General features: G+C 35.7%; 1 protein-coding gene across 1 annotated transcript in view; it reads left to right on the forward strand.

Annotated features, from left to right (window-relative positions):
* The first annotated feature begins 473 nt into the window (after nucleotides 1–473).
* Nucleotides 474–15951, forward strand: part of LOC127875190 (uncharacterized) — a 195774-nt gene continuing 180296 nt past the window's right edge. The window contains exon 1 of the mRNA XM_052420078.1: nucleotides 474–1044. Coding sequence (XP_052276038.1) covers nucleotides 704–1044 — 341 coding nt within the window. The 5' untranslated portion in view covers nucleotides 474–703. The remainder of the gene's footprint in view (nucleotides 1045–15951) is intronic.

Consider the following 15951-nt stretch of genomic DNA (forward strand, 5'->3'; position numbering starts at 1 on the left):
TTGGTTATTAGTGAAAACCTGAATGCACTTGTTAATGTTTAGGTCAACATGTCAAAGGTCAGTGTCACAAGGTTTAGTGATTTCTTTGGTGGAAAGTAATAAACATATAAAGTTTAAGGGCAAGGTCACATGATCTGGTATCATAATATTAGTTTGCACACAAAAACTAGAGAACCTGTTAATGTTAGAAAATATTGAACAATATTTGTGATGTAATCAGAGAACATGTTCATGATAGAAAATATTGTACAATATTTGTGATGTTGGCCTTCACTAACTACATGCCTCATACATTGTTAAATGTCTGTCCATTTATCAATATGCATTTAAACTCACTGCATTTTGAGTCTGGCCTATCTATCTGTTAAACATGATCTTATTTCCAAATCGGTATCATCTTTGCCACCAATGGAAATGTAATATATTCAATACCCATGTGACCCAATAGTCCCATAACAGTTTACATAGTAACACTGTTTACTGCTTACAATTGATTGTCATTTGACAGTTTATTTGGTTTCTGTTCAGTTCAAAATACTTGATGGCTTAACCATTTTAGGTTAAACTGGATTTTTGTTCAGTACATATTTTGTGATTGCTTGACTTTTTAATAAAAGATTTAAATTATGTCTTTTCTGAACTAGTTATTCGTATTTTTTTACTGTGAAATTAAGAAATTTCCTGAACGTTTTTTTTGCTTAAAATGTCAATTATCAAAATGGCGGACTTGTCTACGTCTTCTCATGCCAAAGGCTCTGATGAGGTTAAGGATTTTATTTGTTCGTCATGCAAAGAGCAAGCATATGCAGATTTTTACTGCAAAACATGTTTGAAACTTTATTGTGGGAAATGTATTCAGTTGCATGATAAGTGGTTTAGAAAACATTCAGCATATGGAAGGAATGACATGAAAGAATGGCCAGTTTCGAAAGAGGTTGGGGAATTTCTATTGAAGTGTGAAGCACACAAGGATGACAAAATTGAAATGTTATGTGATGACCACAGTCAGCTGTGCTGCACAAAGTGTGCCTTCAATGATCACAGGTATTTTTGAAACAATTTGCCACTAATCAGTTATTAAATATCAATAACCTAATTTAAATGAGAATTAGGAATTGTAAATTTGTCAACTTTGATTTATGGTATTTTAACAAACACATTTTCGTCCTGAAATTGTTGTGAAAAGTATGATATACTACATGTATGTTATTTTAAGACTACACTTTCATTTTAATTCTTAGAAATTATTTATAGCATTAATTAGAAATTTTGCAAATTGCTGCTTGAGATCATTTGCTACAATGATGCTCTGACACTTCTGGACCACATGCGGGTGTTGTTTCATTATGCTTCACATGGATATTGATCTATGCAAACAATATTGACTTTCTTACCTCTGGGGTAAAAATGACCCCCCTCTCGCTCTCTCAGGGTTCGACACTAAGGCACGTCCGACAGACATTGTCTAGTAAGATCGGTGGTCGGGCTAGTTAAACTGCGGGCTAGCTTGTCCGACTGGTCGAACATGAAAACATCTATACTGATTAATAGAACTATTACTAACTGCTGTGAAAACCTTTTTTCTTAATGTGTAAAATTACTCTCGTATCCGTTATTTACATCAGAACAAAACTAGCGTATATAAATAAACACGGAGCATTCACATGATTCATCGCTATTTTTAGACGCAAAGGAGGGCTTCCAGCAGAAATTGCTTTTTCCATTGGTCAAGTTGTCATGAATATTAATGATTTTCTGCAGTGTCGTAAACCTTTTCAGCATGTTTTTACGACTTCTATCGAAAATCGGTTTCGTCAATGCAAATATTTTGGCGTAGCAGACGAAAGAATGTAATTTAAAGAATGGCTTTGTTCAAGTTCGGATTTTCGTCCGAAAAATCAGTAAAAAAAGAAGAATCCGTCGGTAAAACTGACAGGAAACTTGAATATAAAAAAAAGAAAACGTCAATTTTATCCTAAATGGAAAATTGAGTTTCCATGGTTTGAACTTGACGAAGAAAAGCAAAAACTGTTTACTCTATGCATCAAAATAACTTTCTGGTGTTCACTGATTTTTTACTGATAAATCCTGATTAAACAGTTACATGACACAATTGTGTTTATTTGCAATGTCATTTATGGTCTAGTATACATCAGATTCGGGCTAGTAGATTTTAAGAGGAGCTGGTCCGATGGTCTTGCTGTAAAAAAGTTAATGTCGAACCCTGTCTCTCCACATATACTTGTGAAGCATGTGTTACACTCTTCAAAAATAAAGATTGTTTAGAAGTTCTTATTCATTTGAGTTTAATTTTTTCTGTAATGGCATTAGCCTAGCTGTGCCCTTAATAACCATGCATCAGAAAAACAAGAGATTTGAAAGTGGGTTTCAACTCAAACATTACATAACTGAATTTTAGTATCTTATCATTGCTCAGGTAAGGGAGGTCTTTTAGCTTGGAGTAATTATAGAATAGATTTGTATTAACCATTGATTTCTTTGTCCAAAGTAGATCTCATGTTTGATTTCTGATTGTATTTTTATGTCCCCCACCACTATTGTTTTTGCCCTGTCTGTCGATTTGTTTGCTTGTTTGTTTGGTCAAATTTTAACATTTGCAATTAATTTTGCAATATTGAAGATAGCAACTTGATATTTGGCATGCATGTGTATCTCATGGAGCTGCACATTTTGAGTTGTGAAAGGTCAAAGTCAAGGTCGTCCTTCAAGGTCAAAGATCAAATATATAGCTTCAAAGCAGAGCAAAAGGGGACATAGTGTTTCTAAAAAACACATAACTTGTTTTAACTTGTAAAACAAAGTGCATTCAACACAAATAGTGAGCTCAATAATCGCTGCAAAACCTGTCACACTGCATAAGCAATTGGTCAAAAGCCTTCTGAAAAGACTACATTTAGGTGAACTAGAAATCTTTTCTAGAGTTTATTTTTCACATATTTAATAAATCTCTATTCAGCTGCAATAAGAAATTAAAGCTGTCAAGAAACTACTTATGATTACCTAGATTACTTAGAAAAACTGACTTTCTGGTTTAAGGGCCCTATGGATCGTTATAAAGAATAATGCAGTTGATTTCTTTAACCCTTTCCTTGACAGGTACGCGTTTCTACGACCCTATCGATTCCCTGTCAAATACGCGCATCTACGCCTGTATCCATTCCCTGTTATCTACGCATTTCTACTACCCTATCTATTACCTGACATATACGCGTTTTTCCATGGCACGATTTAATTTGCTATTTAAATGCTTAAAATGAAGTTTAAGTGTAACAGAAATGCATATACACCTACGTTCATCATTTTTCTAAAATGTCAAGTAAACATCCGGTAATGTTGCTATTTAAAGTTATGATGCAATTGGCGACCAATCAAGACGAGGGTTTACCATTTGACATGCGTAAATCACGTTCCGGGATGTGCGCGCTTCGGGCATTTCGTAATGTCCTAAAATAACTGCTATTCTGGAACCGTATTTAATTTGGACATTTTCCGAAAACGTATTAATAAGTCGTTAAAAATGCCTGAAAAATAAACACGTTCCATAGGGATATAATATGATTTGGGTGTAAATCAATTTCATTCTTATTGTTGTTTGATTCCATTATATCGTAAATGTTTGTTTCCGAAATCATATACGAGAATTACATCGATATGTTTAATGGCATGTACACGCAAATGTTTTTACAAAGACACGTGCTTATCTAAAGTTTGTGTTTGGTAATACACAGGATATTGGATTATCGGTGCTTGATTGGGCAATAAAACAAAGACGCAGTCGGCGGTCTTCAATATGCCGTTGCACTGACCAACATAATTATTAATAGCGCACGTGCTAATCTAACATTTAGGGATAAGAAACACGGGTTCTAGACACTTTGAATAAACATGTTTACCGGACGCAGCAGTAGTCTTCCGATGACGTTGGCGCTCGTGCAATGTTACCTCGGCGTTTTGTAATTTTGTACACGAATACACGGGTTTGTCGGCGACTTCTGGGTTATAAAGTTATATGTCGGCGATCAGATTATAAACTGGAGTATTTGATAATAAATGTAGCCACCTAAAATTGGAATTTTGCAAATAAATACAGGAACTGAAGACTTATTGAAGACGCGGACATTGCTGGATGTCGATCGGTAATAAAATGCAAAATGCAAATTGATTATATGAATATTCATGGCACATTATGCAACATCCAATTAAATTGTTACCGGTATCTATATATGTTTATAAATCATTTGGTGAATTAATGTAATAGAAATACCAAGTATTGTAAGAATTTTATAAGAAATAATACAATTGATTTTGAAAATGAATGAAGTTGTTTGAGAAACTCTGTGTTTTTCTATAGTTATTTATAAGAATTTGCATGAATTTTGAGGCTTGCAGAATGAATTTATAAAATAAAATAATCTTCAAGAAAGAAGAATTGCAGTTTGGAAAGTAAGAAAAAAAAAATATTCCAAACTATAATTTTGTATTTGATTCAACACACCTACTTCGCAAAGTTTCTATATGAGCTGGAAAGAGATTTGCATTTAAACCCAGTAAAACACACAACAGTCAACTTTACATGACTATAACTGATGAATAAAATAATGTAGAAACATGAGTTTACACCACAGGAAAGGAAATGTTATTAGCTAAAACTTTCATATGGAGTGTTTTTCAATAATATTTCAACTTTTATGAGAAAATCAGGTTAAAAGGCAATGAGAGTTGCGTTTCCAAAGAGGTAGATTTGCATTGAAACGCAGTAAAACACACAACGGTCAACTTTGCATGACTATAACTGACCAATAAATTAAGGTAGAAACATACAGTTTACACCACAGGAAAGGAAATTTTATTAGCTAAAACTTTTATATTGAGTATTTTTCAATTATATTTCAATTTTTATGAGAATATCAGGTTCAAAAGCAATGAGGGTCATAAAACAGCGTTTTTCCAATAATGCCTGTAAAGATGGGGTACTGATATTGATAAGATGGCTATCAGCCACAGGTAAGCAGGCAGCTAGGTCTTCTGGTAACTGGAGAGGCTTATATTGGCTAAATAGCTGTCAAGGAAAGGGTTAAGGATCCTATGGATTGTTGAATAGTGCAGGTAATTGGTTTAAGGGCCCTATGAATTGTTATAAAAAGTAGTACAGGGAATAGCTAAAGAAACTTCAGCATACAGTTTATATAGTATTGACATACCTGTATGCTGAAGCGAACCCCATATCAAAAGTCAGCCAGAGTCGTAACATATTTATGTCACGCCATAAATCAAAGACAGTTCATTTTCTTGGATATATTTCTACATATATTTGTGAATGAATATAAATTACTGCATAAGGGCATATTTTAAGGTTCAAGTGTTTCAAATGCATCTAACAATAGATGAAAATAATTCTCATCAGACTGAAATTCTCAATTTTGACGCCATTGTTGCTTTAATTGTCACGTTAAGAGTTTTCATTTGGTTACTCTCAGATCAACCTTGACATTTTTTGCTGAAATTGTAAACATTACTTTTGTTTTCGGAAATCTATTATTTGTGATTAACAACATACGTCTGGTGGATCAAAGGGGCCTTTTCACAGATTTTGGCATGTTCTGAAGTTATTCATTAAATGCTTTCTATTGATAAATGTAAACATTTGATCGTAAAAGCTGCAGTAATAAATAAATAATAAAATTAAAAAAAGAAAAAAACTTTGCCTGGAGCAGGTTTCGAACCAGTGACCCCTGGCGTCCTGCCGCGGTCCTGAAGTAAAAACGCTTTTACCCTCTCGGCTATTCTGCAGAGTATACACAGGTGAAGTATTTTATACCTTATAAAAGCAATCTTCGTAGTGTCACAAAATTTAACAACAACAACAGAACTCTCCAAATTATTCAATCGTTTCGCGTTGCAACGCTTTATACTTTTTAGGTTTAAAAATCGTCAAGAGATGCATATAATGGCTATATTAGACCATGGTAAATGTTCAGTAATACTACTTCACAAATATCATAACTAAAGCGAAAATGTGCGAATCTGAAACAACTTTTTTCAATTTTGTCAATTTACTAAAACGTTAAAAGATCCCTTTAAAAGACTGATTTCAAAGTGAATCAGGTAATGTTCAATATTTTTTACCTTGAGTTTGTATTTACTCGACAATTTGTTTACAAAACAAGCAAGAATAATTTAAAATACCGGGATATGTCATTCTGAATTTGAAAACACTTGAGCACATGGTATGTTACTAAAAATAGAAATAACGTCATATGAGCGTGAAATCTCGAGAGATTCGCATTTCAAGAATGTCTGTCACATCGCTGTTTTTCTCGATATGTTAGAGCAGAAAAGATAAATTTTAAATGATCAAGATAGTATTTTGTGAAAGAATATGTCAGTTAAATGTGAAAAATGTCAATCTTTCCAATCAAGTGGTTTATTTGGGCCAATAAATGCATTTAAAAGCAGTTTTGTATCGGTGTTTGTTAACTGTCAACTTTCCAGAAATTTCTGGTTGACTTTCCTAATCGGGTCGGTCCATAACTTTAAAGTCTCGCCAGTCAAAAATCATAAAAAGCGATATTTAAAGTTATGGTAGCCAGATCTGTAATTGACTCAAGGACCCTATGAATTGTTATAAAGAGTAGTGCATGTGATTGGTTTAAGGGCCCTATTGATTGTTATAAAGAGTAGTGCAGGCGATTGGTTTAAGGGACCGATGGATTGTCATAAAGAGTCGTGCCGGTGATTGGTTAAAGGGACCTAGTATGGATTGTTATAAAGAGTAGTGCAGGTGATTGGTTTAAGGGCCCTATGGATTGTTATAAAGAGTAGTGCAGGTGATTGATTTAAGGGCCGTATGGATTGTTATAAAGAGTAGCGCAGGTGATTGGTTTAACGGCTCTATGGAATAGTGCATGTGATTGGTTTAAGGGCCATATGGCTTGTTATAAAAAGTAGTGCAGATGATTTGTTTAAGGGCCCTATTGCTTGTAATAAAGGGTAGCGCAGGTGATTGGTTTAAGGGCAATATTGATTGTTATAAAGAGTAGTGCAGGTGATTGGTTTAAGGGCCCTATGGAATGATTGGTTTAAGGGCAATATTGATTGTTATAAAGAGTAGTGCAGGCAATTGGTTTAAGGGCCCTATGGAAGTAGTGCAGGTGATTGGTTTAAGGGCCCTATGGATTGTTATAAAGAGTAGTGCAGGTGATTTGTTTAAGGGCCCTATTGATTGTTGTAAAGAGAAGCGCAGGTGATTGGTTTAAGGGCCTTATGGAAGTAGTGCATGTGATTGGTTAAAGGGTCATATGGATTGTTTTAAAGAGTAGTGCAGGTGATTGGTTTAAGGTCCCTATGGAAGTAGTGCATGTGATTGGTTAAATGGCCCTATTGATTGTTATAAAGAGTAGTGCAGGTGATTGGTTTAAGGGCCATATTGATTGTTATAAAGAATAGTGCATGTGATTGGTTTAAGGGCCCTATGGATTGTTATGAAGAGTAGTGCATGTGATTGGTTTAAGGGCCCTACGGGTTGTTATAAACAGTAGTGCAGGTGATTTGGTTTAAATGGTCCTATGGATTGCTATAAAGAGTAGTGTATGTGATTGGTTTAAGAGCCCTGTGGATTGTTATAAAGAGTAGTGAAGGTGATTGGTTAAAGGGCCCTATGGAATGTTATAAAGAGTAGTGAAGGTGATTGGTTAAAGGGCCCTGTGGATTGTTTTGAAGAGTGTAGTGCAGGTGATTGGTTAAAGGGCCCTATGGATTGTTATAAAGAGTAGTGAAGGTGACTGGTTAAAGGGCCCTATGGATTGTTATAAAGAGTAGTGAAGGTGATTGGTTAAAGGGCCCTGTGGAGTGTTATAAAGAGTAGTGAAGGTGATTGGTTAAAGGGCCCTGTGGATTGTTTTGAAGAGTGTAATGCAGGTGATTGGTTAAAGGGCCCTATGGATTGTTATAAAGAGTAGTGAAGGTGATTGGTTAAAGGGCCCTGTGGATTGTTTTGAAGAGTGTAGTGCAGGTGATTGGTTAAAGGGCCCTGTGGATTGTTATAAAGAGTAGTGAAGGTGATTGGTTAAAGGGCCCTGTGGATTGTTTTGAAGAGTGTAGTGCAGGTGATTGGTTAAAAGGCCCTGTGGATTGTTATAAAGAGTAGTGAAGGTGATTGGTTTAAGTGCCCTATGGGTTGTTATGAAGTGTGTAGTGCAGGTAATTTACTGTACACCCAGTATGCATTTATCTCATAGCCTCGACAGTAGTGGGTAATACCAAAACATTAATTTACTGTAAAACCATTAAATTTCCTGTGGTATGAATTTTCATGGATTTCATTGGTCCGATGAACTACGAATCCAAGAACCAGCGATTATTCATACATTTTTAATCCGAAATCGGTCTTTTCCGAATGTCATTTCGGACATTTGCTTTTGTTGTCGTTTAATTGAGATATTTTTTTGAACTGTTCCCGTTTTTAACCATTTTGAAAGAGACATTGTTTGATTGAGATGTGCTAGTTAAAACAATATGTTGTTTTCTTGATAAGTGTTTAGGTAATAATACTTGTTAAATCAAGCACCTTATTTAAACTGTACATCAGCGATTGTTCTCTATTACGTGGTGTCCTCAAATTAACAGTTTGCTGATTTATCACATATGTCAATTTATGCCAATTAAAGTTAAAAGAGACATAACGGTTTTCACACATGCATTTTGGGGACCTTACTACTCAATTGTTGCTACTAGGGGACAGATTGCACTGAGGATTGCAAATATTGTAAAATCAACATTGATGGCAATTAGCAACTGGGGACCCACAAGTGCGCTGCTTTATCGCTTTTATGGACAATTGTCGTCAACTTTTTTATGCTTCAGTGCACATTAACCTCAAGTCTTTCGGTCAACACAGATAAGCAGATTATGCTTCGTTATTACTCTGGTAGTTTAATAAAAGTTAAATTATTAGGACAGTCAGTCTTCCCCGAAAATTTTAAATCCACTAAATTACGTATCAACGAATTAGTTGTTTTTTTTATTAAACCACGAAATTTCATACCAACAAATTTTTAAACGTTTACAGTATTTGACATCTTTTAAACCAAGTTTTTCATCTTAAATGACCTTAGCATAATGCCATCAGGGCTCGAAATTAACACTCGCACACTCGCAAGATGCGAGTAAAAAATACCGATTGCGAGTTAAGTTTTAAGCCACTAGTAATTTTTTGCGAGTAAAGAAATAGTGAAAAAAAAAAAGTAATATTGCTTAATGCGTTTGACGTCCTGAACGCTAAACCATAGGTCAAAGAACATCCTAATACCCGTATGCTGAAGCGCGCACCTTGTATATAGACTAGTATACTTATAGTACAGATACGAGGATGGTATTGGTACTAAGAATGTTAAACAGTCGACTAATTCACATGTGTTCATTGAACTTGAACAGACATGGCGTCAAAGCGAAAAATAACTACAGTCCACTATCGTTATCTCGAAGTCGGTGGGAACAAGAAAAAATATCGAGATAACGAGAGTTCGAGATATCCGATTAGACGTTTTCAAAGAAAAATGAGACGAAAATTTACCTTGTTTTTAACATCTTAATACCTGCTAAGTGGTCTAACTAAAGCCGTCATCGTGTGGCATAATACTCTCTTGCTGATATATACGCGTTTTACGAGGCACGATTAATTTTACTATTTAAATGCTTAAAATGACGTTTTAAGTATTACAGAATTGCATGAACACATGCAGTTATAACTTTTCTAAACTGTCGAGTAAACGACGGTGTATATACGCAAAAATATAACTCAATGCATTTTGGAATGTTGTTTGTAAAAACAATTAGTCTTTTGGCCTTTCGGCAGACTGTGTATTAATTGCAGTTAATTGATGTTAAAGTGACACTTTAACTGACAGGCCTTATTCAAGTGTTAATGGCTAACGACATTACACACGTGTGATCATTGATGCAATTAACGGATCAATTTCCTACTGCACAGTATCGGGAGCAGCCGGGCGAAGCGGGACGGTGAAGTATCAAAGAAAATTTTTCACACCTTTTGCTGACACTGAAAAAGTTATTTGCACTTCGAGCTAAACCACGGTAAATACATGTTTAATCGGGACTCGGGACAAAATTTTATATCGACATATCGAATTATTCGACATAACGAAAATAGAGATAAGCGATGTTTATTTATATAGATAAAGAAGGGAAAAAAATTGGACATTGAGCTTACTTCGACATATCGAGAATATCGAGATATCCGATGTCGAGATAACGAGAGTTGACTGTAGTTTCTTTTTGCCCACAGATGGATATAACAATACGAAAGATAAAGCAAAGTTAACTGTTGAATAAAAAAACGAAATTAAATTATGTTTCCAGGAAAATTTGCGAGAATGTTTTTGATTTTGCAAGTTGGTATTAAAGCTGCTCGCAATGTTTTGCAAGTAGAAAAAAAAGTTAAATTCGAGCCCTGGCCATCAAACCAGAATGAATACACTCCATTTATTACATTGTCTGATTTTAACATAATTCTCCAGAACATCATTATTATCTAGCCACACATTTGTGACGCACGCAGTCAGCCTGTCTGAAAATCTTTTCTGCTAACCAGAATAGGCTACCGACATTTGCCATTTTTATGTCCCCCACTATAGTAGTGGGGAACATATTGTTTTTGCCCTTTCTGTTGGTCTGTTGGTTGGTCTGTTGGTTGGTTTGCGCCAACTTTAACATTTTGCAATAACTTTTGCTATATTGAAGATAGCAACTTCATATTTGGCGTGCATGTGCATCTCATGAAGCTGCACATTTTGAGTGGTGAAAGGTCAAGGTCAAGGCCATCCTTCAAGGTCAGAGGTCAAATATATGTGGCCCAAATCGCTTATTTTATAAATACTTTTGCAATATTGAAGATAGCAACTTGATATTTGGCATGCATGTGTATCTCATGGAGCTGCACATTTTGAGTGGTGAAAGGTGAAGGTCAAGGTCATCCTTAAAGGTCAGAGGTCAAATATATGTGGCCCAAATCGCTTATTTTATGAATACTTTTGCAATATTGAAGATAGCAACTTGATATTTGGCATGCATGTGTATCTCATGGAGCTGCACATTTTGAGTGGTGAAAGGTGAAGGTCAAGGTCATCCTTCACAAGGTCAAGGTCATCCTTCAAAGTCAAACGTCATATAGGGGGACATTGTGTTTCACAAACACATCTTGTTCTATTAATAATAGTGTGACTTTAATTTTTTTTTTTAAAGTATCGTGGTTTGAAGTTCCATTTACAAGACTCATATATTTTTAAATAATGACATCTTGTCAAAATGGGTCTTATGCAATATGCTGCTAGTGTAGCTCCAGTCTAGCAGTCTTTTCAGGATATGCATTATGTGGAGGAAACTCAGGAAATATCACGAAATCTTGAGTGCCTTTTATAGCGGAAAGTGTAGCCCCTGACCAGTCTGCACAAGTGCGCTGGCTGGGCATGAGCTACGCTGTTCAAATATGCTATTAGACCAACTTTTGCATGACTGGGATCTAACAGTGTTTTTTGAATGTGTTAAAGAAAAATGCATCTTTATCAAATATAAAATGTTTTGATGATGTAGAAATACATTCATTATAAGCCACATCATATATTACTCTTTTTTGTTTAGGTTATTTTACATTAACTTTTCCATTTCCTGACCAATTAACTTCAAATTCATACTGAACATCTCTTATGACAATACAGTCAATCTAAACTATGCACAGCCCCTTACCAACCCTGGGGTGCCCCTGGGTCAAACATGTGGTGTGGGGATACGCGTCGGCCTCTGCCACGCCATTTCTAGTTGTTTTTCATTTAAAAGTCTCATATCCACCGCATGAAAAGTTTGTCATGAAGTGTACGTATATTTAATCCCATAGTATTGTTAGTAGATACACATTTTACTGTGTGATATCACATCATGTCTGACTGTATTGTCATAAGAGATGTTCAGTATCAATTTGAAGTTAATTGGTCAGGAAATGGAGAAGTTAATGTAAAATAACCTAAAAAAATGAGTTAACATCTCTGATCCGGCTCGACCCCAAACCCCTTCACTTTTGGCCCAGGGGTCAGATCAAAATTCCAAATAGTGCACAGTCGCACATATGCTCATAGCTTAGTCCATGTGTGTAAGTTTCAAGGTTCTAGTGCTAATAGTGTAGTAGGAGATAGTGGCCAGGACGGACGGACAGACGGCACAGATAAGCACATAATCGATTTCAAAATCTAAACCGGACCCTACATTTAAGGTCAAGGTCACATGGTCAACAATTTTATGGGCATAGAAAGGTCTTGTCTAGATACACATGTGTACCAAATATGAAAGCAATATCTTAAGTGACACAAATGTTATGAGCTTTTTTTGAATCGCGGTCGCAGATTTTGAAACCTTAACTCGGACCCCAAGTTTAAAAATTTCATGCGCATAGAAAGGTGTTGTCAAGATACACATGCGTACCAAATATGAAAGCAATATCTGAAGGGACACAGTTGGTATGAGCCTTTTTCGAATCGCAGTCGCAGATTTGGAAACCTGAATGCTGACCTCAAGTTCAAGGTCAAGGTCACATGGGTAAACAAATGAATGCGCATTTAAAGGTGTTGTTCAGAAACACATGCACTTCAAATATGAAAGCAATATCTGAAGGGACACATTAGTTATAAGCCTTTTTGAATCGCGGTAGCAGATTTCGAAATCTGAAAACTGACCTCAAGTTAAAGTCAAGGTCACAGGAGTAAAAAAAATTTATGCGCATAAAAAGTTGTTGTCCTAAGATACATATGCATACCAAATATGAAAGCAATATCTGAAGGGCCATAGTAGTTATAAGCCGTTTTCGAATAGCGGTCGCAGGAAAATCTCTGACGGCCCCACCACAACGCCCATAACTTTTGACCCAAGGGTCAGATCAAAATTCTGTCGCCATCACCATCGCACATATGCTCATAGCTACCATGTGTGTAAGTTTCAAGGTTCTAGTGCTTAAATAGTGAAGGAGGAGATAACTCATAGAAATTGGTACATACTGTATGTTGTTTAAACTGACATAACATCATCATGAAATAAAAACTTGTCATAGCTGAAATAAATGATAGCTGACTATGCATTGGTATATATTTAATGAATTTGGCAGCATGGTTTTATGGGATATATTTAACCCTGGCTATTGTTTTTTTACTGTCAGTAGATGACCTTATTATTTGAAATAATGCTTGAATTTATTTGTGTCAGTCACTGAGTGTGGAGGCATGACCAACTGTGTTCCCTCATGGTACTGTCGTCATAACATAATACTTGTGCTAATACATACTAATTTTATACAATCTATTAAATTTTAATACGCGAACTGCTTTTAAACAAAAAGCACTGAAATATCAGTGTAAAAATACTCGTGAACTTCGAGTTCAAGCGACATGAGATGCCTTGAAAAAAAAATTTAGTTTAAAGTGTGTAAGGTATTTTTTTATTGGAAACATGAGATGAAATATGGTGATTCAATCATTTTGTCATTACAATAAAGGATACAAAGTATTTGATCATAGGTCACTCAGAACCAGAATAATTGGTGAAAACAATGTCCTGATAATATCTGCATAAACATTGGGCTATGCATTTTCCAGATTTTTCATCAAGAGTCAATAACATGAACAGGACTTGTTGACTGTTTTAGGTATTATCTGCGGAAGTCAGTGTTGAGTGCGAGCTGCACATCATAATTATTATATTGGTTCTTATATTGTTATATTGGTTCTTATTTCATACACAATGAAATCAAATCACAATGCTCTATAATCTGTAGATTATGTAACCTTTTCCATTGTTTATCAGTCTATTAACAACCATTAATTGTGCTAGTTTTACATATAGATGAAACAAGTGTTGTTTATTTATAGAGAAACAATTAATGGAACTTGGAAATAATTTGATATAAATTTTTTTTGAAAATTGTGTCCTTGATTATGAATTTTATCATAGTTTTGTTCCATGAATATAAATTATTATATATTGCATTCATTATGTTATGGATTTTGTTGTTGTTCTGGTTAAAAATATATAAATAAATCACATGAAGAAAAGAGAATCTAGTAGTTAAAATTTTATTTATTATGACATAATTCTGTAACACAGCAAAACATAATTGCAAGAATGTTGAGTGAACATATTATTAAAATAAGTTTCGTTCAACCCAGTACAATAAATATGCATCATTTAAAATGGACAAATCATAAATGATTACATGTTACTGTATCATGAATCAAAAGTTAAATAGCATTTAGACGTCTATACTCTAATAAGTTGAGCCTTGCTCTGGGAAAATAGGGCTTAATGCATCTGTGTAATATTGATACCAGATTGGCTGTTCAGTCCACACTAATCAGGTAGACCATCTGTGTAAATTGTTTTACCAGATTGGCTGTCCAGTCCACACTAATCAGGTAGACCATCTGTGTAAATTGTTTTACCAGATTGGCTGTTCAGTCCACACTAATCAGGTAGACCATCTGTGTAATATTGATACCAGATTGGCTGTTCAGTCCACACTAATCAGGTAGACCATCTGTGTAAATTGTTTTACCAGATTGGCTGTCCAGTCCACACTAATCAGGTAGACCATCTGTGTAAATTGTTTTACCAGATTGGCTGTTCAGTCCACACTAATCAGGTAGACCATCTGTGTAAATTGTTTTACCAGATTGGCTGTCCAGTCCACACTTATCAGGTAGACCATCTGTGTAAATTGTTTTACCAGATTGGCTGTTCAGTCCACACTAATCAGGTAGACCATCTGTGTAAATTGTTTTACCAGATTGGCTGTTCAGTCCACACTGATCAGGTAGACCATCTGTGTAAATTGTTTTACCAGATTGGCTGTTCAGCCCACACTAATCAGGTAGATCATCTGTGTAAATTGTTTTACCAGATTGGCTGTTCAGTCCACACTAATCAGGTAGACCATCTGTGTAAATTGTTTTACCATATTGCCTGTTCAGTCCACACTAATCAGGTAGACCATCTGTGTAAATTGTTTTACCAGATTGCCTGTTCAGTCCACACTAATTAGGTAGACCATCTGTGTAAATTGTTTTACCAGATTGCCTGTTCAGTCCACACTAATTAGGTAGACCATCTGTGTAAATTGTTTTACCAGATTGGCTGTTCAGTCCAAACTAATCAGGTAGACACTTTCCGCTGTTATCGTATTTTTATATGAGCCAAGAGTTAGTTAAGGCAGAAAGTATCGCACCTGATAAGCCTGTTTTGACTTCACAGCCTAATCTGGGACAACACTATGTACATGCTTTAAAACCCCTTTTTACAGAGCGAGTCTCAAGTATTTATTAAATGATTACTGAAGTCTTTTTATATTATAATATTTTTTTAAGAAACACTAAGTCAACACTGAGTAAAACATGTTTATTTAATAGCAGGCGCAGGTGTATTAGTTGTACTTGAAAGAAAATTATTAAGGAAATGTACATGAAGTTCCAAGCTTAACTTAACAGTGTTGGTCCCAGTTATCTCCCCCATCTGGGCTGCTGTGAAACCCTGTTCTGCTAAAAAGTTTAACTGTTCATATGGAGGCCTCCCCACAAGCCCGTGTCCACATGTGGTCTGCACTGTGTATCCCACAAGCCCGTGTCCACATGTGGTCTGCACTGTGTATCCCACAAGCCCGTGTCCACATGTGGTCTGCACTGTGTATCCCACAAGCCCGTGTCCACATGTGGTCTGCACTGTGTATCCCACAAGCCCGTGTCCACATGTGGTCTGCACTGTGTATCCCACAAGCCCGTGTCCACATGTGGTCTGCACTGTGTATCCCACAAGCCCGTGTCCACATGTGGTCTGCACTGTGTATCCCACAAGCCCGTGTCCACATGTGGTCTGCACTGTGCA

This window comes from Dreissena polymorpha, chromosome 1 (assembly GCF_020536995.1).
Source record: "Dreissena polymorpha isolate Duluth1 chromosome 1, UMN_Dpol_1.0, whole genome shotgun sequence".
In the NCBI taxonomy this organism is placed as follows: domain Eukaryota; kingdom Metazoa; phylum Mollusca; class Bivalvia; order Myida; family Dreissenidae; genus Dreissena; species Dreissena polymorpha.